This window comes from Seriola dumerili, unplaced genomic scaffold (assembly GCF_002260705.1).
Source record: "Seriola dumerili isolate Sdu_G_001 unplaced genomic scaffold, Sdu_1.0 BDQW01000801.1, whole genome shotgun sequence".
Taxonomy (NCBI): Eukaryota; Metazoa; Chordata; class Actinopteri; order Carangiformes; family Carangidae; genus Seriola; species Seriola dumerili.
The window spans coordinates 308,356-332,556 of NW_019175056.1; the positions used below are offsets into that span (position 1 = coordinate 308,356).

The 24,201-nt window shown below is 39.4% G+C and overlaps 1 protein-coding gene across 3 annotated transcripts in view; it reads left to right on the plus strand.

Moving 5' to 3' along the window:
- gnb1 (G protein subunit beta 1) overlaps positions 1-22,385 on the plus strand; it is a 35,554-nt gene extending 13,169 nt beyond the window's left edge. Inside the window, exons 1-11 of one of the 3 annotated variants that reach the window (XM_022765978.1) lie at positions 7,155-7,214; positions 8,520-8,626; positions 9,942-9,980; positions 10,217-10,323; positions 12,852-12,915; positions 13,697-13,859; positions 15,617-15,683; positions 16,053-16,254; positions 16,823-17,039; positions 19,487-19,602; positions 20,134-22,385. In XM_022765978.1, the coding sequence (XP_022621699.1) occupies positions 8,570-8,626; positions 9,942-9,980; positions 10,217-10,323; positions 12,852-12,915; positions 13,697-13,859; positions 15,617-15,683; positions 16,053-16,254; positions 16,823-17,039; positions 19,487-19,593 (1,023 nt within the window). In that variant the 5' untranslated portion in view covers positions 7,155-7,214; positions 8,520-8,569 and the 3' untranslated portion in view covers positions 19,594-19,602; positions 20,134-22,385. Of the gene's footprint in view, positions 1-7,154; positions 7,215-7,803; positions 7,946-8,519; positions 8,627-9,941; positions 9,981-10,216; positions 10,324-12,851; positions 12,916-13,696; positions 13,860-15,616; positions 15,684-16,052; positions 16,255-16,822; positions 17,040-19,486; positions 19,603-20,133 lie in introns of those variants that run through there. The other 2 variants (XM_022765979.1, XM_022765977.1) reach the window with 2 other exon arrangements.
- Positions 22,386-24,201: the final 1,816 nt, after the last annotated feature.

The window sequence follows — 24,201 nt, forward strand, 5'->3', positions numbered from 1 at the left end:
AAAAAAGTTTAAATTCTTAGTGGATTCCTCAAGATGTTGGAAACATTCCTTTGAGGTTCTGGTCCATGTCAACATGATTGCATCATATCATTTCATCAGATTTGTCAGCTGCCGGTCGGGTCCATAGATTCATGCTGTCGACGACGAATTCTGGCCCAATGTGTCATGTAAAAATGCTTTATTTAAAAAAGAAAAAAAAAAAGAAGAAGAATAGCTGAATAATGAAACAATAATGAAACTAGATTTCTGTTCTTGGCTGACGGGAACCCAATGTGTTCTTCTTCTGCTGCTGTTGTACATCTACACCGAGCTTTGATCGTGTGTGAGTGTTGTTTGTTCTGAGATGTTTTTTCTGCTTGCCACAGTGAGGAGTGGTTATCTGGGTTACCATAGCCTTTCTGTCAGCTCCAACCAGTTTGACCATTCTCATTTTACCTCTCATCAACAAGGTGTTTCGGTCCACAGAGCTGCTGCTCGCTGGATGACTTTTGGTTTTCGTGGCACTCTGAGTAAAAACTCTAGAGACCGTTGTGTGTGACGATCGGCAGTTTCAGAAAAACTCAAACCAGCCCGTCTGGTGCCAACAATCGTTCTGATGTTTGATGTGAACATGAGCTCTTGACCTGTATCTGCATATTTTACATGTATTGCCTTGCTGCAACATGATTTGCTGATTGGATTATTGCATAAATTAAGCAGGTGTATAGGTGTTCCTAATAATGTGCTTGGTGGGCGTAATTTCTGCTAATTCTGTCATTTCTTTCTAGTCGTCCTCTTTGCGCTTTGAATACCACACTTTGAAATTTACATTCATTCGCACAACAAAATTACCTTTACAATAATACACAAGAGCTCTTAAAGGTTTCAGGTTAATAGTGATTACTGTTGTTTACCTTTTGGTTCCCTTTAGTAATGTTCATCAAAGTCACCTGTCTCATGGCATCCTCAGTATACTCAGCTTCTTGCATTCAGTCACTCTTGATTATTTGTTTACCAGCATGGTTAGGCCTAGTGAAAGTCAGACTGACCTAATTTTGTGTGTCAGCCTCCTCTCTGTCTCTTCATTTTTATCCCTGCATTCGTCTCTTAACATAAACCTGCCTGTCAGGATGTCCTGTGTAACTTGTTCCTGTAATGCAGCTGATTGCATTGCCTGGTTCAAAAGCCTGGATGGACACTGGCAAGTGCAATGGTAGTAGCTGAAACCACAGAGCAAGTGTATTTGTAAAGTGTGTGTGCTGTCGCCACATCCGCTGAATGTTTTGACAAAGGGAAGAGAGAAAGACAAGCACAGCTAGGGAAACACCCTTAAAAAGGAAACGCCTGCTTAGAGAGACTCTGCGCTCGTATTAAGGCGGAGGCAGCGTGCTGACACAGATGAGTAGCTGAGACACTGCCACAGCCGGCTACTGACTGACTTGCAACAAAAAAAACAACAAAAAAAAAACAGCCCCATCCATATCCTGCTCTACCCCTCATACTGTATGTTTACAGGAGCAGGAAGTCAGCCACAACCTAAATGGCACTCTGAAGCACTAGAATATGTGATCCCACAGAGATTGAGTGAGAAGAAACAATCGGACGGGGGAGACGGGATGCAACACTCATGAAGGCAAGGGTGTGGCAGCTGGTATCCAAGCAGGAGGGCATGAATTATTAAGCCCACCATCTCTACACCACCTTTCAAATACTGACTTGAGCTTAATACTCGACTGTCTGTCTCTCAGCTTAGCAATACAAAAAAAAAATCACCATTACTGATTAGACGGGGCTGCTACAATACTGCTCAAACTCCCAAGGTACACTATGTCCTCCGTCCATATTCTTTTTTTTTTTAATATATATAAACACGGATGTCCCTGACTGAGTGACTGATTACCCTTGCACTATTGGCCAGCTGAATACCACCTGACTCAGTCGTGAAGTTACACCATTGGTTGGCCGGACAAGAGTTGGAGTTTCTCCATTGGCCGTTGCTTTTTCAAAATGAATCGGCTCCAACAGTTTCTATAAGGGGTTGGGTGAGTTTGTTTACAGCCCTCAGTGTTGCCGACTTTGTGCATTTGATGCTAGATTTACAAACTTTTCAGACGCACGTTGTAACAAATATAGCAACTTTTTGGACAAACCTTAGCTAGTTATCAGTAATGCCCCGCGAGTGAGAGGTTCAGCTCTCAGTGTGAGAGGCCCAGACGGAGGCTTTACGCCGAAATAAGAAAGATATTCTGTCGCTTCTAACTCTCCCTCCGAGCGATCATTTTGCATATAAATAAAGCCGAAATCACAACTCAGTCTTTCTCTTTAACTTATGTGTTTGGTGATTTTGTCAGATGACGTCACGGTTATAAAATCAGGATGTTAGCAGCAGCAGAGCGCCGGTTTGACACCAGGCAGAATGTAAATATGACGCACTGTCATCGGTTGTTTACAGTGGTCCAAAAAAATCACAGACCATACATCATCCAGTCATATACGAGGTTTTGACCTAGTATTATTTATTAGAAGGGATGTTCCAGTCACCCTCTTTGTCTTTGACACGTACCATAATATTTACATGCACCCTCACTCTACAATTGAATCTGAAAATATGCACAACTTTTATTACCAGCACACTCGTGTCATTTCAGACTACTCGTTACAGTTTGTTTGTAGTTCTCTTGTTCGCAATGCTGTTGGCTCCAGTGTTTTAATGCAGTAGGATGCGGCATCTTTTTTATCACCTGTATCACTTGATGTACTCAGACCGAATGAATAAGGGAAAGGAAACTGTTCTGGGCTTGTATAACCAATACCAGTCCATTAAAGATGCAGCCATTTTTAATGGACTGGTACTGGCGTAGTTGAGGTTTCAACTTTGCAAAACAGAGACACAGATGCATTTTCAGATTTAGCCTCTTAATCTGAACATATCCTATAAAGGTCATGGACAGCATTGATGCCTTGTTTTCTAGTATTCATGGTATGATAAAATCTCTGAATGTGAAACTAAAAATACACTGCAGCAACTTTGGAGGGGAAAAAAAACATTGTGCTTTCAAGGGGAAATGCTTGTGAAAATCCCCCCACTGACAATTGTGTTTTCATTTGATTTTGTTCGCCGGACTCATCGGTCACATCACATAGATAATCATTAAAATGTTGCCACAGTAGTGGGGCAGAATGAAAATGACAAGTAGATCTAACAGTGTAATATAATGACAACACAACCTCGGAGTTGATCAACACATTACACTTTCAACAGAAAATGAACTTTGTATGTTTCACCAAGGTGGTAATTTATTGCAGGCGCATTATACTGGATGGCATTATGCTGTGAACCTTTTCTGAGCTGACCTCTGTATGATATGTTCAACACTTTGTACTGTGTATGTACGTGTGTTTGTCTGAAGAGAAAAGCTGTATTTTGAGAAGAAGTAAGTGTAGGCCTCCTCTGCTCAGTGTTTAATGCTGGGAAGCTTACTGAGACTTGCTCCCCTTCACCAAGGGGTTAATTAGCAGCTCCCCTCCCAATTGTCCTCTGCTTGTTCACTCTCATTAGTTTAATCTGGCTCTGTCCTCCAGCTTGGCTCTCTTGCCTCTATCCTCTTGTGCACCAGGACATCTCACTACCTACCCCACTCCTTATGTCATCAGGGTGGAGTCAATTCCTCGACCCCAAAAATCTACCGCCAAACCCCACTAGACCATCCTGTGATTTACATCCCTTCACACCTGACGCCTACAGCTTTTGTTTAGCCTTTATTTAATTTTGTTTTTCATTAAGATATCTGAAATTCTTTCAACATTTAAAGGCAAATCATTCAAAGGTTATTGTGTGTCTTATCAGAGGTCCACTTTTGATTTTTCTACCAGTCAGCTTCATAGTGCAGTTTTATTTTCCTTTCCTTAACATTGCACGTCTATAGTTTCAGAAATATGAGAAAAAAATGTATATGTTACATGTCTAAATCTATTTTAAATCTAATACATGTTACTATGTAAAATGGTTTTTAAATTTTTTTTAAATAAGCTTTCAGCCATCCATGAATTCACTGTTGTTATTTATCAATCCTTTCTTTGAAATAATTTTTTATCCACTCCCATTTTATCATCATGTGCCCGGCATAAAGAAACAACCACAGAAACCTTTTTCCAATGGAGAAGCTCATTTAGCACGTTTATAAGTCAGTACAGTGTGAAAATGAATGGTAGGTGCACGATTATTGCCGTATGGGAAGGAGAAATACCAATGAAGTGCATTTGTGTGCGTGGAGTCGAATTACACTTCCTCTCTCCTTCTCACTGTGTTGTGCTCGAGATGTCGGAGCTGATAGGAGTGGCTGGAAAATGTGAAGTCTGCTTCCCTCCTCCTCTTTCTCCTCCTCCTCCCCCACCACCTCTCTAAAAATAGCTGGCAGAAAGAGAAGGCAGTGAAGTTGAGGCTCTATCTGTTGGGCTGCCAGTGGTTTCAACACTCCCACCACCAGCACAAGGGAAAAAGAGTCTTCTGAATCACACCTCTAATACTAATCACCAGTAAAAGAGCGCTGCCTTATTCTATGTCTTTGTCGGTAGAGATTTTTAAATTCCATCAATTTCAAATTGACATGATCTAGGAATTTTTGCCTTTTAGAGGCCAGGTCATTTTGAGCACAGAGGCCCAAGAGTAAAAGATAAAGATTTGTAATTCATTTATACAAAGCAGATGGAAATTGAGACAATTTTAGGAAAGTTTTATTTTAAGGACCAAACGGTGGAATGTTCCTGACAGGCAGCATCGATCACCTGACCTCAGCCAGTGAGCATGTGTTTCAGTTGTTTAAGCCAAAGTGATGACTGAAAGCCCCTAAAACAAGAGAGAAGTGAAGATAGCTGCAGTACAGGCGTGGAGAGATGCCAGGCCTTTGCTCATGTAAATGGATTATAGACTTCTTGCAGTTTTTGCTTTGCAACCAAATATGACTTCATTTAACTTGATATATCAGATTCTGTTTGGTCCACTGAAATTGGCTGGCTGTGTTTGTAAAAGGACCCAATATGGATTTATAAACCCTTAAATTAAAGCTGAAAGCTAGCCTATTAACCATAAAGCCATTGTTTTCACCTCTGACACGTGTGCTGGACTGCAGCACATCAGAAGTGCTGCAGTCCAGCACATGCCAAACATACCACTTGTTTAAATGGCAACAGACTGCACCTTAAATAACGGTTTTATAACGGGCGGTTTTCTTTACTGCCAATACAGATTACGATTATTGGTAATCAATGAGACAAAAAAAGCTATTTGGAGCCAATATACATTTACAATAAAAAAAAAAAAAAAAAAATTATCGTAACACAAACTCTAACACAAAACCTCTTTTAAATGTTTGTAAACACATGTTTTGATTAGAGACTGGAAAACAGAAAATTTCAACATGTTTTAAAGCTAAAGTACAGTGAGTTCCCAGCAGCATTTCTTATACATGGAACTGAAATTTTAAATAGATTAGATAATATATAATTGGTCAAGGAGCTTCCCAAAGGATTCTTTCTTCAAAAATGAATGAATGAAATAAAAGTAAAACCAATGAAACTTCTGTCATCTGTTAAGAATTAATTGTTACCACGGTACAAACGCTAGCTATCTCTAGTTGCATTTGCACTAATGTTAAACTAAAAACATAACCGCATAAATAAACCAAATGAATGTTAGCGTGAGCATTAGACATCTTTTGCTGCAGCAAAGTGTATGATCTGTGGACTCAAGTGTAGTAGACTAGTGAATGATTTAAAAGCCATTGCTTTCACTTCCACTGAATGAAATCCCTTATTACTTTTGTCCTTTGTTAAATTAGGCTTCCTGAATAATCGCTTACCAATGTCTCTTTTTTTCTGCTGCTATGCTACAGCCAAACATAACAAGTTCAGGCTTTTTGTAGTGGAGTCAGCCCACTGGTCATCATAGACAGAGGTCTTAACGATTGTAATCTTCATTGCAACTTCAGCGATATCTTCATTCTTACTTGTCTCAGTGATGCGTCTCTTTCTCTGCTTTCCCACAAATACGGTGGACAGTGTTGATTGGCCATTTTACTCGTGATGTACAACCAGGCCGGCGACGCTGCAAGCGGGACATTGGGTCACACTACAAGCATTAACGCATCAGAGACAGACAGCTGTATCGGAGCCAAAGCAGCACATTTTTATTATTTATTTGATCTGCGGTCACGTGATATTAATACTAGTGAATAAGGACTACCAGAACCAAATACTTTGTGAATATATATGTTGCCTGAACACTTCATAGTCCACAACAGGCTCTAAAAGATAAACCAGAGGTGTCCTCTGTCTTATTTTCATTTAAAGCTGGGACAACCCGTGCTTGCTTGCAGACAGAATGGATGCTGCTCACATGTTGTAGCAGCCACAAGGCTCGTGTGACCAGTCAGCAATGTTTAGCGCTGCAGACTCCACCCCCATAGTTCCCGGGCCATGTTGAGGCTCTCCATAGGGAGCAAGCATGATTTGGGGAGTGGGATCCAGTGGCCCTTTGCAGAATTGGGCAGATGTTTACAAAGAACACTTGTCGGGTGCGATATCTGACAAAAATGCATGTAAGTCACTGTCATGCTTCACCATCCTTCTGCTGAGGTTAATGATGTCAGCCACATGGAATTTATGACTATCAGTGACATTTTAATAAATATGGTATAAACACAGATTTAGATGAATACACAGAGAATGGAAAAAACTAAAATTGTAGTACAAGGCTTGAGGCAAAGATTCTTTAGCTGTAAGGTCTGTAATAATTGGACACGAGGGATGTTTATTCACTGCACTGTCAGTGTTCACCCTAACCTAGACTATATCAGCCAGTGGAACATACCCATGGCATTTTTCAAATGTTCACATTTTACAGTTTGGTCTGTGTTTGCTGAAATTTCTTGTTCGAAACTTTCCTGCTCATACCTTTTGCTGAGAACCCACTCCGGTGGGTTTTATTACCTGTTACACAGAGGGCTATTACAGAAAGAGACAAGAATTAGCCAGTGATATTACCATGAGATGTTTTTATCACCAAGATTAGGGGGTTAAGACGCCTTGCTTAGAATGCAACGTTTATCAGCGCTGGCCAATCAGGTGACAGGTAGCCACGGAGATGTCAGGCGCTTGAAGGATAAGGTGTTCATTCAGAAGGTCTCGACACGCCCTAGGACAAAGGACCTATATTGAAACCCAGAGAAACAGGGGAGGTAAGGTTTGTTTGCAGGACAAATGGTGCTGTAGTTAGCTTGTTTTTGACAGGTAGGCAGTGATCCTATTTAGAATATTTCCTATTACAATTTTGTTTTTAAAAAAATTTGAGAGTTATTGGTCTGTGAATGGCTGAGAGGAGAGCATCAAAATTCCTTAATTTACATCACTGGATTTGGTCACTGAAATTCTGAATAATCTTGAAGTCAACCGTTTCATTGGAAAGTTTTATCTGATAACTTGCTGTGACTCGTCTGGACACTTACAGTAGTAATGACTGTACAAACTACAGTCTCTCTTCCATCAATGTCACGGATACCTCCAAGGCCATAAGCCGGACGTCATATTTGTTCCAGTAGTATTTTTCTTTTTAGTAGAATTTGTCTTCTTTCTATGGAGAGTGAAAGTGTCAGGGCTAAGAGTGTCAACCAGAGGATTGGGGTCAGCGGGATAGCCACTGCTTTTAGGATCATCAGCAGGTTTTGTCTTAACCGGATTTGGCTGGAGGAGCTGAATCAACTGTGTCCCAGGATTACAGGGATGACATTGGAGGAGAGTTTAGAGTCCAGAGGCCAGAGCATTGACAGCTTCGGCAGACCCTGCCCATCAACTCAGCTCCTCGCGGCTCCACTAGTGTAACGAAACCCAAGCCAGTCTTTTGGTCTGCCTCTCCACTTCCTTGATATCTGGACTCTTTAATCCTTGCTTAGTTTTGACAGTCATTAAGAGGGTACGTTTTTGTCCCTTGTGGTCAAGTGGATTCTTTTAAACTTTTATTTTTATTTTATTTTTTTTCGGTTATTTATTTTCGCCTCGGCTGTTGAGGAATGGTTATCATCAGCTTAGTTGGGCCAGATGTTTACCCAAGGGTTTGCTGTTGTTTGGGAGTGAGAACAAATTCAACATCATCCTCAAAATTGTTATCTTAAGCCTAAAGTAGCCGCCTAGTCCTTGTTGCTAGGTAACAGTTTCAAGCTGGCAAGGACAAGTCTTGAGCTGTCTAGAAAGTGTTGGGCTGTTGTGATTCACTGCGACTTTGTCTGGGCCTTACATATTGGATTTGAGAGACACTATATGATCCTCAGCTGCATTTTGTTGGAAATAAAATCATTATGGAAAACGAGGCACATAATGTCTTTACTCTTTGGCCATTATAGTATATGTAATTTGATACACTTTGATTCAGAGTAAAAAGTCAACAGCATGAGTTACTTAATTGTTAATTAATAATTAATTGCCTTACAAACGGGAAATGAGCCATATGTGGTATGTATGTTGAGCCTGTCATTTCTTGTCTCCTCCAGATCAGCAAGAGTCTAGGCGGCGGAGCGAAGCACACCATTAGCAGAGGAAAATGAGTGAACTGGATCAGCTACGCCAGGAGGCTGAGCAGCTCAAGAACCAGATCAGAGTAAGTCCTTCACAGTCCCCAGCTCCTGTTTTCTGCCTGTTTCTTGTGGTATTTTTCTCCCCCGTTAGTTTACAAATCCAGATTGACATTTTGTCTATTAAGTTTTGTAAATAAATATGTATATGTTATAATGTTGACATTATAAAGATATGACCCAAGTGATGCCATTTTGCCAGGTTTAGCCTGCTGGGTAAAAATTAGGTCTGCACGATGTGCAAAAAAAAAAATGATATTGCATTTATTTTTGGCAGATATTGCGATTTCAGTTGGAATGGTTGTTTTAGCATTTTCATTTTCACTGGAAAAAAATATATAAAAATGATCATGATGTGATTTTTTGTTGGTCTTGTACCAAACAAACGTGTTCCTTTTACGTCTGGAGAATATGATTTGTAGGCCGGGGTGTCTCTGTAGCACCACAACACTTATGGTGCTAACAGTGCACAATAATGTTGTTTCACATTTCACCTTTAGCAAAAAAAAAATTGCAGCTCCTGTAATCTGGATATTGCACTTGGCCACGTTGTGATTTCAATTATATTTCCGTTAAATGTGCAGCCCGAGTAAAAAATTATGTTGTACTTCAAAACACAGATCTGTCATGTTTAATATTTGGAGATCGAAAACTCTTTGCAGGTTTTATATCGAGGGACATTATGTTAATGATCATATTCACTGAAACCATTGCTTACAATGCTGTAAAACGGCCACTGTAAAACATTTCACTGATGATTTCTGCAGCATCACGTTAAAGTCTGTTCCTATTAACATCTTTATAGTGACACGCAACCAAGTGTGAATCCTTCGTGTTATGTTAAAGGATGCATGGTGGAATTTTTCCTCTCGTTTTGCTAAATTATTACATAATGACATTTATTTTATTATTAAAACAGTTACTATCATTGTCACAATGGAGTTAAGATGACATCACACATTTATGTATTATTTAATTTTGACATAACGCTTTGATTCAATGAATAGTGAAGTAGGCCCAGACAGAAGACGGTGTCACTGAGGTGAAACTGTTATAATACAATGCAGAGCTCACCGGGGATGTCAGTTTGTGAGAGAGATATGTCATATACGCATATAGATGTCAACACACAAACATACATGCAAGGCTTTTTCAGAATTCAGAATGTGAATTTTATTACCAGCGCTGAATCTATACATTTCAGGACAGTGTGTGTTATCAAAACGATTTGGTTTATTGGTTTTTCATGTTTGCGAGGCAGCTGCATTGATTCACTGATGTTAAACTAATTGTGATGAGTTCCTGGTCTAAAACAGACATGGCTGTGTTGTTGTGTTTCAGGATGCCAGGAAAGCGTGTGCGGATGCTACCCTGTCTCAGGTAAGAAATATGTTCATGCCACAATTTTTACTCACCATTTTATTATTGTTTATTATAAAATAAACTTAAATCAGCTTCGATGTTAACACATGATATGATTCCTGCATTTTTTCCCTTTTTTTTTGTCAGTCATATTTTTGAATCTTAAAAATCTTAACAAATAGAAGCTGAATAACTTGAAGAAAAGTTTCTAACAGCCTCAAAGTGACTTTTCCTCTGATCTTAACTGTGTTTAGATCACAGCTAACATCGACCCTGTTGGCCGAATTCAGATGCGCACTAGACGGACACTGAGGGGGCATCTGGCTAAAATCTATGCCATGCACTGGGGCACTGACTCGAGGTAATCTCATTCAACTCTATTCTGTCCATTAACTAAATATTTCACACACACCCCACCCCCTTCGCCCTAAATACAGGGTATTGATATAAAACTGTGCTCGTTACTTCTCCTGAGGGTCCTTGTAAAATCAGCCAAGCTCATTCTTGCCTCCAAACACAGATCTTTTTCTTTACATGAGTCCAAATCAATCTGTCAGACGAGCACACACGCAGCAGTAGGATATTTGTGCACATGCACAATAGGTAATGCATGTTTTGTCGAAAGCACATTGGGCATCCATCGGTCACTGTATCTTTTGAGTGTGTGGACTGTGTTGTGTGTCTATGTCTGCGTGTTTGTGTGCGTTGGGGGTGGGGTATGTGGGTAGGGAAAATACTCAAAATGGAGTCAGCCTTTGTCAGAGCTGTGTCGAGGCTGATAGCCAAGGCAGATGAAGCAACACTCCTCACTTCACATAAAAACCTTTTCCCCAGAGTTGTACACACCTCTCACCTCAGCAACCAACAACTTAATCACTGTGGTGCCGTTGTGCGTCAGTCCACAGAGGCCACTGCAAACTGCTATGTCACTTCACCATCCTCCCCAGTCATATACCCACAGAAAAAGTCTACCACTGTGTTTACCCACTGTCAGCTCTTCCTGTTTGTTTGTTTCATCTGTTAATGTTTCACCTCCCTAAGGGGGTTGGGGTATTTATTAGACTACCTGCTGAGATTCAGCCACCCAGAAAGAAGGTCACACCAAGATGTTTTGACCCATAGGCTGCTATTTTTAGCCGTGACGGAGACACTACTCAAAACGGTCTGGGGTGGGTTTCCAGCAGTTTGAGAAAGAACCCCTTCAGTTAGTCCCACCTCCCTTCAGCAGCCAACCGTATATCGAGTTTCAATCTTCACAAATATGTATCTTAAAAAACTTAAAATGCCTGTAAGACACAAATATTTGTAGTTGTGTCATATTTAAAAAAAATCTGCTGTTATTGTTTTCAAGGTCATGATGTCAATTTAAAGGAAAACTAAGGCAAACTATTTTAATGTGAGCACCTCATTAAAATGACACGAGGCCGGGTTGTATTCATTGATTCAGTGCCCTTACTCAATAACTGTAGTCTAATCACTGCCCTAATCTATTAAGGGAACAGTCTCTTTCTTCCTCTCTGGTTTTATTTCGGTGCATGTGAGAAGTCAGACATTTTAGTCATCACTTACAGTAAAAAAAAAAAAAAAGTGTGTTAATTACTAAAACTTTTCTACAATCGTACTTTGTATTGACATCAACTGATGGAGCTTGAATGTAGAACTAAATAACCTCAATCCTCATGAAATCAGTGAGTCATAAATCACCTCCCACATGAAAAGATTTCTTCATAACCACAGTTGACCCGACAGTTGTGTTTTGTTTTTGTTTTTATGGCTCTACTGATATAAGGCCCATCTTTTTTTTTATAGTTGCCTTATGGTTACAAGATGATTTTTCAGAAACAGCTAAAATGATAACAATGACAAACATTAGACAAACTGGAAAGTGTGGCTGTATCTTGTGTTTTCCTTTTTGTTTCTTTTCCTGATATTCACTTCAGCTTAACAAAACCACTGCGCACACACACACACACACACTCACACACACTTTGCTGTGTCACTTGACGGTTATGTGAGCAACACCGTTTCATTATGAGTTCAAAACTGGGGTTTTTTGTTCAGTTTTAAAAACGATGAGGAGGGGGAAAATTAAATGAAAATGGTTTGATTTGTTCATCTATGAAAACACCGGGTGTCTGTTCTCAGACCTGTTGATGTCAGAGCTCTAGAAAGTGAGCACCTCAAAGTGTTGCGTCATCATCTCCTAGCTGACACACACACACCACACCGCATCGCACCGCACCGGAAGTTGATGTGGAGTCTAATCTGAAGTTCGTACATCATCCTCGGCTTTGATTGTTTAAGTTTAATGTTCATTTTAAGTCTGGGAAGAGGACAGACTAGAATTCCCAGCACAAACCATTCTGTCCCCAGCTCATTATCTGCTGGGTTGTTCACATGTGAGCGCGTTCCCGTCAGCCCGGTGGTTAAGATTTGCATAGTCCCAGAAGGCCTCGGTGTGTTCACTCCTTTTCCTTTTCCTGTGTGCATTGGGACCATCGCTGTGGTTACTCTTGTTGGATTCACCCAGATAGCGCAGCCGCAGAGGTGCCTGAGAGCCCGCTCTCCGAGGCAGAAACAGGGTTTGGTCTGATTCCTGTTAGAATAACTGCGTTTATCATGCAGGGTTAGGTGGCTGTGTTTTTGAGGCACAATAGTATCATTACTGTATTATAAAATATTACTGTGGTACATTTATCTTGTTTTCAGGTACTAGAAGTTTTTAAATTAATCTCCAAACATGATTTGACTCCGTACAACATAGTTTTACAACAGTTATTGTTTTGAAGAAGAGTCTGTACAACAAAACTCAACAATTAGCTTCCAAGATGGAGGTGGTCATTTTGAATTGTTCTGTAGTTTGAGCTGTCTCATCTTTCTCTTCATCAGGCTTTTGGTCAGCGCCTCCCAGGACGGCAAACTCATTATTTGGGACAGCTACACCACAAACAAGGTAATAACACCAAAATCACTGTAATGAAACTGGGTCAGTCGCCTGTCATGTCATGTTTTTTTTAAATTTTTTTAATACTTTTAGAAGAAAAAAAGTTGCATGCAATTTGCTGTATGTGTGTTGAGTTCAGAAATTTATTGCAGGTGTTGTGAATCTGTAAATAACCACATTACAAACAACTCTCTGCTGCTTTTATAGTTGACTCAGCAGTTGAACAATAAAAGCAAATTTTAGCACCAAAATTGAGTAAAATAAGAAATGATGTCATCACAAAATATTACCTTACCTGTCTCACCAGTCACCACTTATGGCTCATTAGGTAAAAGTGTCTGTTATCCTGTGTTTGTCCAAGTCAGACCTCATCGTGCTTTAATATTAAACGTGACGGGGCAGGGGATGACAGATCTCTGCATCAGTACTGAGGGTAGTCTACACATATGACTCTCACCAGATTCCCCAAATCACCTGATTTGGTGAATTGTTCTCAGGTGAATTGCCGTCTTTACCTGTTCATCAAGCTCATGTCGGAATTAACCATCGCTCCCACATTTGTGGCAGCTGGTTTCATTTAGATTGATGAAACGCTGAGTTCATTATAAAACAATTCACAAGTGTTTGAGGGCGCCAAGTAACGCTATTTATAGTGGACATTGTGCCCTTGGAAGGTGAAGTTAATATCGCAGACAGACTTTGTCACATGCCCTCCCCTCTGTCTCTCTCTCCCTCCCTCCCATCTGTCACTGCATACTATCTAATATTAAATCTTCCTCCTCTTTTTCAGGTCCACGCCATCCCGTTGCGCTCCTCCTGGGTGATGACGTGCGCCTATGCCCCTTCTGGGAACTACGTCGCCTGTGGAGGTCTGGACAACATCTGCTCCATCTACAACCTGAAGACCCGTGAGGGAAATGTGCGTGTCAGCCGTGAGCTGGCCGGGCACACAGGTAGGCCGGACACACACACTGGCATGTACAGGATTTGGTTTTTTGTTTGTTTGTTTTTGAAGGTCAGATCGATCGTCAATAGTTCAAATTCGGACTGATGTGTTCAATATCTACTATTAATAATAACGATAATAATAAACTTTATGTAGAACTTTTCTTAACCAGGTTACAAAGAAAATGGGGAATTAAAAACAAAAGAAAAACAAACGCATCATAAAACAGAATTCAGTTACATGAAAATATAAATTTTATCGTCGGAAAATAAAACACACACAAAAAAAAAACAACATATCAAACATTCATAAAAAAAGCTTTCCGATGTTTTAAAAGACACTAATGAAACAGCAAAAGCCCAGTCACCTTTATTCACCAGCCGAGACCTGGGAATAACCAGCAGAGCTATCAAGTGTTCGTCTGCAGTTTGAAAAGATTCTGTCGCCTGTGGGACAATAAAAGTTGTATTTTAGCCCAGTTTAGTTCAATTAACGCCTCATTGCCGACCTCTGTCATTTATCTGTGTGAATGACACTGAACTGACACTCGGCTCCACTGAAACTGCGTCACCCAGGTGGTGTGTAATGACTCTGATGGATAGTTTAAAGGAATACACTTTGGCATCAAGCAGAATAATCTAACTCGAGTTGCGGCTAACACACACTCATCACAGACTAGAGAGGAACAAAAAAATCCTCCATTCGGGAACTCTGAATTCTCCAGATCGGTCTCTCATAAGCTTTAAATAGTCGCTGCTATTTACTATTCATACTGTGCTTAGCAGAAATACTTTATAGGACTTATAGCTGAGGCAAATTCTAAATTAAAGTTCTGATTTTAATGAATTATCGACACACATTAGCTTGCTTGAATGACAGCGAGAAGTAACTGAAAACCAGCCCATGTGCGCTGCTTTAAACAAAAGGAAACTTTAAGGACAAGCACGGTACAAAATGGAGCGCTCGATCTCTGCATTTGTTTTTAGAGCTAGTTTACTTAAGCTAGCTGCTTAAGTTTTAATGTGTCTTTTATTCTGAGCAGAGAAAAGATCAAACCCGTCACAGTTAGTTTGGTAAATTAAGGAAATATAGCTTCTATCAGGTAAGGATGGGACACTTTACCCAGACTGATGAGAGCACGTTACATATATTTTCTGAAGTCCTCCTACAGACAACCAGTCAAATGTACCCGCTCTGTTATTTGTCGATGCACAGTATGCTCTTTTTTTTTTTCTTCTTTTTTTCTATGTGAACCCCATGTTCTTGTGTAACCTTTAATTATTCTCACATCTAAAAGATGCCAGTCACATGGTGCGTCTGTCTCTATAAAAACAGGAGCTGGTCGAGCCATATCCCAGCTCAGACTAATGAAAGTGTTGAGCTCTTAGGCAAGGAGCATTCATCTGATCAGTGTCACATGATGCAGGAAGTGTGTCAGCATTTTAGTTCTAGTTCCCTCGCTATAGGGAGGGGTACATACACTCTGCCAGCTAGTAAAGGATGTACCGTGGAAGCAAGTCATGACCCATTAGATGCCCTGCACTTTTTTCTTTTTTTTTCTCCTTCTGTTTCTGTTAGTGAGTTAGTCGGTTCATCTCCCCCACATCCAGAAAGACAAAGTGTTCTCAGAGTGATAAGGAGTACGATTTCTTTCTCTGTGCAGACAGTGAGGAAATGAATGAAGCCTGTATCTCTTTTTAATATTATAGAGAAGCTGATCCATAATAAATGAGGTATTCAATCAGAGTGTTTGATTCCTTACAGGTTACCTGTCCTGCTGTCGCTTCCTGGATGACAACCAGATTGTCACCAGCTCTGGAGACACCACCTGGTGAGTTGTGATACTGCACCCAAGTCCAGTTTGATACAACACCACCGCAGATTTGAACCTCAAAAAATGCTCCTTAATAACATTTCATCAAGATTTGACTTTTCTAAATTTCAAATATACTGTTAGTTGTCAGGATATAATATATTATCTCATCTGTCGCCTGTGGGTTTTTATGGTTATCAGCAATATTTACATATAATATTATGTATATGTTTATGGAAACATAACAGCCATATCAGCTTCCCACATCATTGTTTAAATTCTCCTGCATTAGATACAGGCACCAGCGTCACATCAGGGGTCAGTCCGTTTCCTTCGTGAAGGATTTGTATATTTGTTTATATATTTGTCCGTCCTGCTTTCTTGCAGTGCTCTGTGGGACATTGAGACCGGTCAGCAGACAACTACATTTGCCGGTCACACCGGTGATGTCATGAGTCTCTCTCTGGCACCCGACACCAGGCTGTTTGTGTCTGGAGCCTGCGATGCCTCGGCCAAGCTCTGGGACATCAGAGAAGGAATGTGCCGACAGACCTTCACTGGCCACGAGTCAGACATCAACGCCATCTGTGTACGGCCACACACACACACACACACACACACACACACACACACACACAAACAAACAAACACACACTCTGTCTTACATGTTATATACTAATCATATGACGCCAAGGTCCTAGACATTCAAGTCATATCCACCTCAAGTCTGTCAGAGCAACTGTTAGGTCCTGAAGAGTAAGTCAAAGTAAAGTCACACGTGTTCTAAGAAAACAGCAAACAGATGCAGATTGTTCAGGTCTGGTGTTGGCGGCCATGACAGTGACACTGCATCTGAATGTTTTTCTTTCAGAGCTGTGTTCATAGTGTTTCTTTCATATTCTGCTTCAGAATTAACTCTACAGAGGAGTTCATGGTTGTGCCCACCAGATAATTGTTACTGAAATTGTAATCAATATACTTAGAAATTAAATGACTTGGTGCCACATATTTCTGCTTTCAAGTGACACAGAAAAAGGTGTGGCTACTTTCTGTTACAAATAAGAGCACATGTATAATTTCCTACAATCGTTCTAAAGTGAAAGATGCACCTACAAAAGTATCAACACTGAAAAAATCTCCTTCACCTTTTATTGCAGTTCTTCCCCAATGGCAACGCCTTTGCCACCGGCTCAGACGACGCTACCTGCCGGCTGTTTGACCTGCGCGCCGACCAGGAGCTGATGGTTTACTCACATGACAACATCATCTGCGGCATCACCTCCGTGGCATTCTCCAAGAGCGGCCGCCTACTGCTGGCCGGCTACGACGATTTCAACTGCAACGTCTGGGACACTTTGAAGGCCGACCGTGCAGGTAGCCCCCCCCCCCGCACGGCCCTGACAGACTCCTCCATCATAAAAGATACAGATACACAGTAAACACATTACATGAATTAGCAAAAATCCACATTGAAACACTTTTAAAACACTTTTTAAAACACTTTAAAACAACAGCTGATGATGTATATCAGTTTAAAATGTGGAGTAAGGTGTGTTGAGAAATGGTGAATGTCCGTCCCGGCCGTTGTTCAGAACTTGATCCACGTTTCAGTCGCCTTCCACCACAGTCTCTCCTCTTTAAAAAAAAAAAAAAAGTCTAAGAAGATATGTGCTTTACTGTAGGGGATGGTTTATTTTAGAGTAAACAAATGAAGCATACAAATCAGTCGGCCATGGAGCTGTCGTGAATTTCATCGAAAGGCCACGTCAGAATTATGGTTAGATCACAAACAAACCTCAGTCGGACATGACGGAGCATTTTTTTTAATAATTGTTGCACTGATACATGAGGAGGATTATTATTATTAAATCACTGCAACAGATCGAAAATCCAAAGAAACATTTGTCACAGTTTGACTAAAGATGTAGTACTTACAGTGTGGACTAATACCATTCAGATAGCTGACCCCAGTTGCAAATTATTCATTATAAAGCAGATGAACAAGTACAGAGTTGTTTTATTAAACTTAATAGTTAATTAAGTAACTGTAATTGTAAAATGTGTTTAGATGAATTCGTTTAATCGAGCTCATCTTGTGTTGTACTGTGTCTTTTCCTGGACTTTATCATGATGTGACCGCAGGTTTTTGATTGATTCTGTATTTGGACGATTTAAACAGTTGTTTAGTCGATCATGAAGGCGACTGAGTATTTCCAAACAAAGTTATGAAACGTTAACTGAGTAGTACCAATCAGGCGAAGGAGACAAGAATATCTTTGAAGGCACTGAATGTGCTACAGAATACAGCCGACCACCGAGAGGTCTGTGGGTACTCTGAAGGCGCCGCGGGGCTCGGTGGCTGCGATGGGAGACACAGTCATACAACAGCTCTTGCCTGGATGCTTCACAAGTCGCAGCTTTATGCTTGTTTAAAAAACTCACATGACATGTGGACTAGTGCTCGCTAGAAGGCAACTCTGAAAAAAACTGGGAAAAGAAAGTGGAAGGAAATTTATGGTATGATCAGACAGAAGTTCGTTTTTTTTTTTTGTTTGTTTGTTTATTTTTATTATTTTTTTGTTCGACATACTCTAAGCTTTGTATTTGGTGAAAACCAAAACATCATGCCTCAGACATACATCAAATTCCAGCACCAGGCTGTAGGGGGTTCTTCTCAGCACCAGGAGGGGGAACATGTCAGAGTTCAATTCTTTCCAGAATATGCAGCAGGACTTGGAAATTCCTGTTTACTCACGGACAGTTTTATCCACATTAAATTAATTCTGTTGCATTTTTCCTCCTGTTGATTAGTGCTGGAAATATTAATAGCCACTGTACATACCTTTTTCTATTTAAAGAGTATATATTAAGGAGAAATCATTGACCACTGGGGAGACAGGAGCAGGAGGAATGTGTAGTTTTATAGACTAAATTTAAGATGGTAACCTTCATTTAAATTGGTCCAAAAAACAAGATGAAGAATATATTTATTTACACAGGAAGCAGCTTCTTTATCGGAGGTTGTTGTTTCAGCAGTATCTTCATGTCGTACCTTTACCTGACATCACAGCCGACTTAGGGTCTCACATCGTGCCCTTCACCACAGAGCAGCAGGTCACACGTGGCTGCAGAACCAGTGGAGTCTGTATATAGTTCAATATACAGGTGATGGTTGTATGATTTTATATATGTTGTGTTATATAAGCATTTGTGGTTGTAGGAAGTGGGACCTGCAGACGTGAATGTTCACGCTACAGGAGACTAGATGAGGACTGCAGTCTCAAGAAAAATGACAAACCTCCCTGTTCTTTAACAAACTGTTGATCAGGAAACAACTTCTCTAGAGTCCTGTTGTTGTTGTTGTTGTTGTTGGTTTTGTTTTATCACAGAATAAAAAGCGTTAATATACCAAGAGTCACCTGCTCCAGCAGAGAGGAGCTCCCGTGGAGACATGAATACTTTACAGCTATTGACTGCATTGTGGGATAGGGATCAGAGAGGGTCACATCTGAGCACGCTATTTCAAATATAACACACACACACACTTATTTGATCCATTGGTGGGTGGAATATTGATTATCAGCATATTGGGACAGTATTAGCCTTCAGTAAGTGTCTAAAAGCTCGGCCACCTATGAGAGTCTTTACGGTTTTAAACAAACAAACTAAAACATCAGCACATTGCAAGTTTCCACAGACATGTCATTTAATACAGAAATTAATTAACGTAATTCAGTCTATAGCCAAGACTAACCCAGCATGTGATATCCATCAGGCTGAGCGGGGTCGCTGCAGTGTCTCAGTCTCTGCTGTCTCCGTAGGTGTCCTGGCTGGTCATGATAACCGGGTGAGCTGCTTGGGTGTGACCGACGACGGCATGGCAGTGGCAACAGGGTCCTGGGACAGCTTCCTCAAGATCTGGAACTAGAGTCTGAAGGTAAATGAAGCCAGAGGAAGGGTCTCTGGTGATGGCTGTCAGAGCTGTGCTTCTGTAACAGCATGGAGACTCATCTAGAGTTTGTATTTACTGCCATCTGGAGGATGAGAATGAAGGTGCAGCATATGAAATGTAATGAAAAGGAAAAATCAAGCATCATCACATCAGCTAAATATAGTGGAATTATGTCACCTGAGGGGCCATGTGTTAAATTTCACTGGATTTACTTTGTTTTTCATCCATTTAGATGTTTTTATTTTTATACCATGCAGGGACAGTTTCTGTCTGATCTGTGACATTTCTTGTCAAGTCTCAGTTAACTTGATATTGGCCTTGAAATTTTACATCTTAAACAAGAGTGAAATAAATAAATGAGCATTTCTTTGTCTCCGGATTGTATACGTTTGATTGATTAGCAGTTACAAATATTCCATATATCAGTGATGTGCATATATGATGGCAAATGAGTAAAATTGCCGATTATTGATAATGAAATAATATATATTTCTTTGTTTTATTTTTTTATTCCAGATGGCATTTGGACTCCAAGGTTGAGTGGAAGACCATTCCAACATCACAATGTTCAATTTTATTGCATATCCAATCTTTTCAAAAACACCATGATACTGACTCCAAACACCCCAAAAAACTATCAAGGGCAAAAATTCTCTCTCTCTCTCCTTCTCATTTAAAAGAGCACAATTGTCTGTCACTCATTCAGCAACAAAAAAAGAAAAAGAAAAAAAAAGCTTGAGGAATTTAGTGGTTTCTAAATGGAAGGGAGGGAAAAATTGTGCATTCCTCCCATGACCATGGTCTGGTATTGTAGTAAGTGAAAATACAAACACCCCACCACCACCGCTGCCGCCACCACCAAGCAAACGTGTCCTGCGTCCTCATTACACACAGGTCTGAGTGAAGGTTATTACATGACAGTGATCTAACTCTTAATAGCTTTTTGGCCATGTTTATTTTTGTTTCTTTGTTGTTTTCATTATTTTTATTTTTTTTTGGTTAAAGAGAAGTAGATCAGTGAACTGTCAGTTAATGTTTAAAATGAGGATCAAAGCTTTGTTTTATGTCCTAGTCTTTACACATTTTAGAGATTGTTTGTTTTTAAGTTGACAACTAAAAGAACCTCCAGATCACGTCATTTTAAATCCAGCTTTATCCCACTGGAGAACAAAGCGAGAGAATTGAGCTTCAACAGGGAGTCCTCAAGCCACTTCTGGCCCTTCTGTATATTTAGTCCCATGATACTTTTACTGTTTCTTTTTTTCCAGTGTAGTCCACAAATCTTTGTTTGCACAAAAATTAAACTTTGCATATATAGAATAATGTCTAAAGAAAAAAAAAGTTAACTAACCAAGCACATGCTGTTTATGATAATGAATGCTCGTTTTTAAAACGAAAAACAACAAAAAAAATACAAACCATTTTAACCATTCTTACACCTTTTTGTCTGGCGACAGTGTAGAATAATTAAATGAAGATTAACCCATCGGATCATAATCCACCCCGCCCCCTTTTTTATTCATTTTTTTTTTTTCTCCTTTAATTTAGTTTTGTTTTCCCTGGTTTCTGTTGCCCGTGGTTGGGACCGGTGATGTGATTTGGTCGGGTAGGGAGTACCTCCACTTTAGCCCGGTTACAATCCGGACGTTTCTCTTTTAACAGAGGTGCCCATTCCATGCTTGGAAATGCAGTTACTACTCTGTGAATGACATGTTGTATAAATCAATGTTTGAAAATAATGATAATGAAACTTTTTAAGTTAAAAACGAAAAAAAAAGATTTTGGTTGTCTGCCATGGGTGGGTTATCTCTTAGAATCGCATGCTGTAGAATTGCTTAAAAAGGTGCATATGGAATTAAGTCCTTTGATGTTTTTCTTTAAGAAAATAACCTGTTGAATATATCAATACAATGGTATTTATATTTTTCTTTTTCTTTCCTTTTTTTTTTTTTTCTTCTTTTTGTTTTTGGCTACTCCGTGCATACATGATTCAACTAAAATGTCAAAGCTATGCACTTGAGAAGCAAACCCTGCAACATAAACGGTTACTTGGTCCATACTTGGGAGGGATTCCACAAATTAAGAAGTAACGTAAATGTTTAAATTGTACACACATGCATACGTACATTTATTCACCTAAACATACACAATCTCAAATGGAACAAATAAATTTTCATTCCTACTGTAGCAAACAAAATTCCACTTACAAGAAAAACATTTTATAACAGGTTTTTTTCTGTCCTTTAATAAAAAATGAAAAAAAAAAATCTTGCAGCATCTGAATGGCAGAATTTTCTGTTGTTCCCTTCTCCTTGTAAACAGAGACGCTCTTTCTTTAGCAGTAGTGACATTTTTTCCATTCTGTTTTTTCTCTGCGACATTCTGTACAAAAAATGTGCTGTAATTGTGCGTTAGGCCTGGAGTTGGCAAAAAATAAAATGAAATAAAAAATATTAAAAATTAATTAAATTCCCTTTCCTTTTCTCTCTTTCTCCATCAAATAACTGTAGAGCTCTGCACCCCCACTGTTCCCTTTTCACCTTTTGTATTTAATTTTAAAGTCAGTCAGTGTACAACCGAAAGCTGGATGCAAGATAGAAACTATATTAAAATGTACTGTTATTTAAGATGTAATAAAAAGCAGTTTGAGATGACCTACTGTGTTGAGTGTGATTCACTTAGAGCGGTTCCCACTGAAGCTAGAATGTTGCAGACTGTTTGGGTTTCCTTGTAATTATGTTCAAGTCAAATAAACAATTTCTTATCCACTGTTGAATCAGCCTGGCTCCTCTTTACGGTCATTTACATGGAGTTACCTTTTCCCTTCGCGTGCCGGTAGCCATGCACGATGTGTCCGTCAGCATTTACACTGAGGGTGAAGGGACACTGTAGTTACTGTGAGGGCCCCCCCCCCCCCAGGTGCTGGTCCCTGTCAAACCCAATGTAGCTTGACTAGTGCTCTTCAGTTCAATGAAGATGTTTGGGAAAAACTCCACGGCCTTTACTGCCCTCTACTGGCCATAAGTATAAAATAAGGGGGTTTTCAAGCCAGATTTGAAATGTATATTTTAATATTAAAAATTGTACATACCTAATATGTAATAATATATAATAATATGTAACCTATATTGTTTTCAAAATAATGTAACTTCACATTTAATCATCACATAGTACTCAACTTCATTATCATATCATATAGTCCAGAGTGAAGGAGCCTACATTTGAGTTTGAAGAATAAATTATGAGAAATTAAATTGAATTCTTTATTTGGATCCCCATTAGCTTCTGCTACAGCGGTTGCTAATCTTCCTGGGGTCCACATAAAATCATTCATACACAAACAGCATATACACATACAACAAACAAACAAACAAGCACTGACTGACACCCTGTCAGTCTAAACAAAATCCCATAATTAAAAATCTAATTACTCAATCACACTTATATCAAATAATTTAAGCAATACATGCACAGAATTTAAACAATAATCTAATGCTCAGGATTAAAACAAACAGACATCCTGGCAGTTGGTATCATTCATTAAATTAGTTATCACTGAATTAGGTTCTGCACATTGCCTCATTGCCCCATTGGTCACTGACAATCAATGTGCTCAAATGTTTATGCAACATTTACGAATGGATGGTTGATAATTTTATTTTAGAGGGTTAAATACTCTGTGAGCTTCAATAATGATCCAATAGATTTTATCCACCTTGTCCTATTGCAGTTTACTGTGGTTTGTATTAGTAGTGTTTTACATGAGGTCACATCAGGCAGGACTTGCAAGGGCTAATAAATGCACTGTTCTGTTAAAGTTTGATAGAGTTTTGACTCGTGAATATTATATATCTAATGAGAAAAACACACAGCTATGAAATGACAGAGAGCCAGACAGACATCAACACAGAGCTGGCCCTGCACTGTGGTCAGACCACATTCAGTCACGTTGCATCATTTGCCCACATTACATCACTGTCCCGACAAAATGGGACAGTTTCAAATTGACACAGCCATGTAGAACTTTCTTTCTTCCAAACCACACATACAAATATACAGAGTGGTCACAATTAGCTTACCTAAAATTTGAATTATTGAGCAGTGCGTTGCAATATAAAAAAGAAAAGTGTATTCATTACATATTATATGATTATATTTAAATGTATTATATTAATAATTGTTATTATGTTTCTAATTGCAACATTTCTATATCGGATTATTATTCTACTCAACAATTACATATTATAAAAAAATTATTTAGTTATAAATCCACACAAAGTTGATTACACAACCCAATATCTATAAAAAAAATGAAAAAAAAGATAGTAATTTATTAACATGACTGTAAACCAGTTAATATAATGGATCATCACTTAATTCATACAGCAGCTGTACATTTATTACTGATTTAATTAAAATGCAACGTCGCACCGTTCACCTGTACAGTGTCGTTTATTTATTAAAATGTGATTACACGGTTGTTCATTTATTATTTGTTATTCTGATCCTAAACTTAGTACTAAACTTTCACTTGTTTTGGTCAGTTTGGTGGAGTCGTCCAACATGACGTCAGCGAGCAGAGGC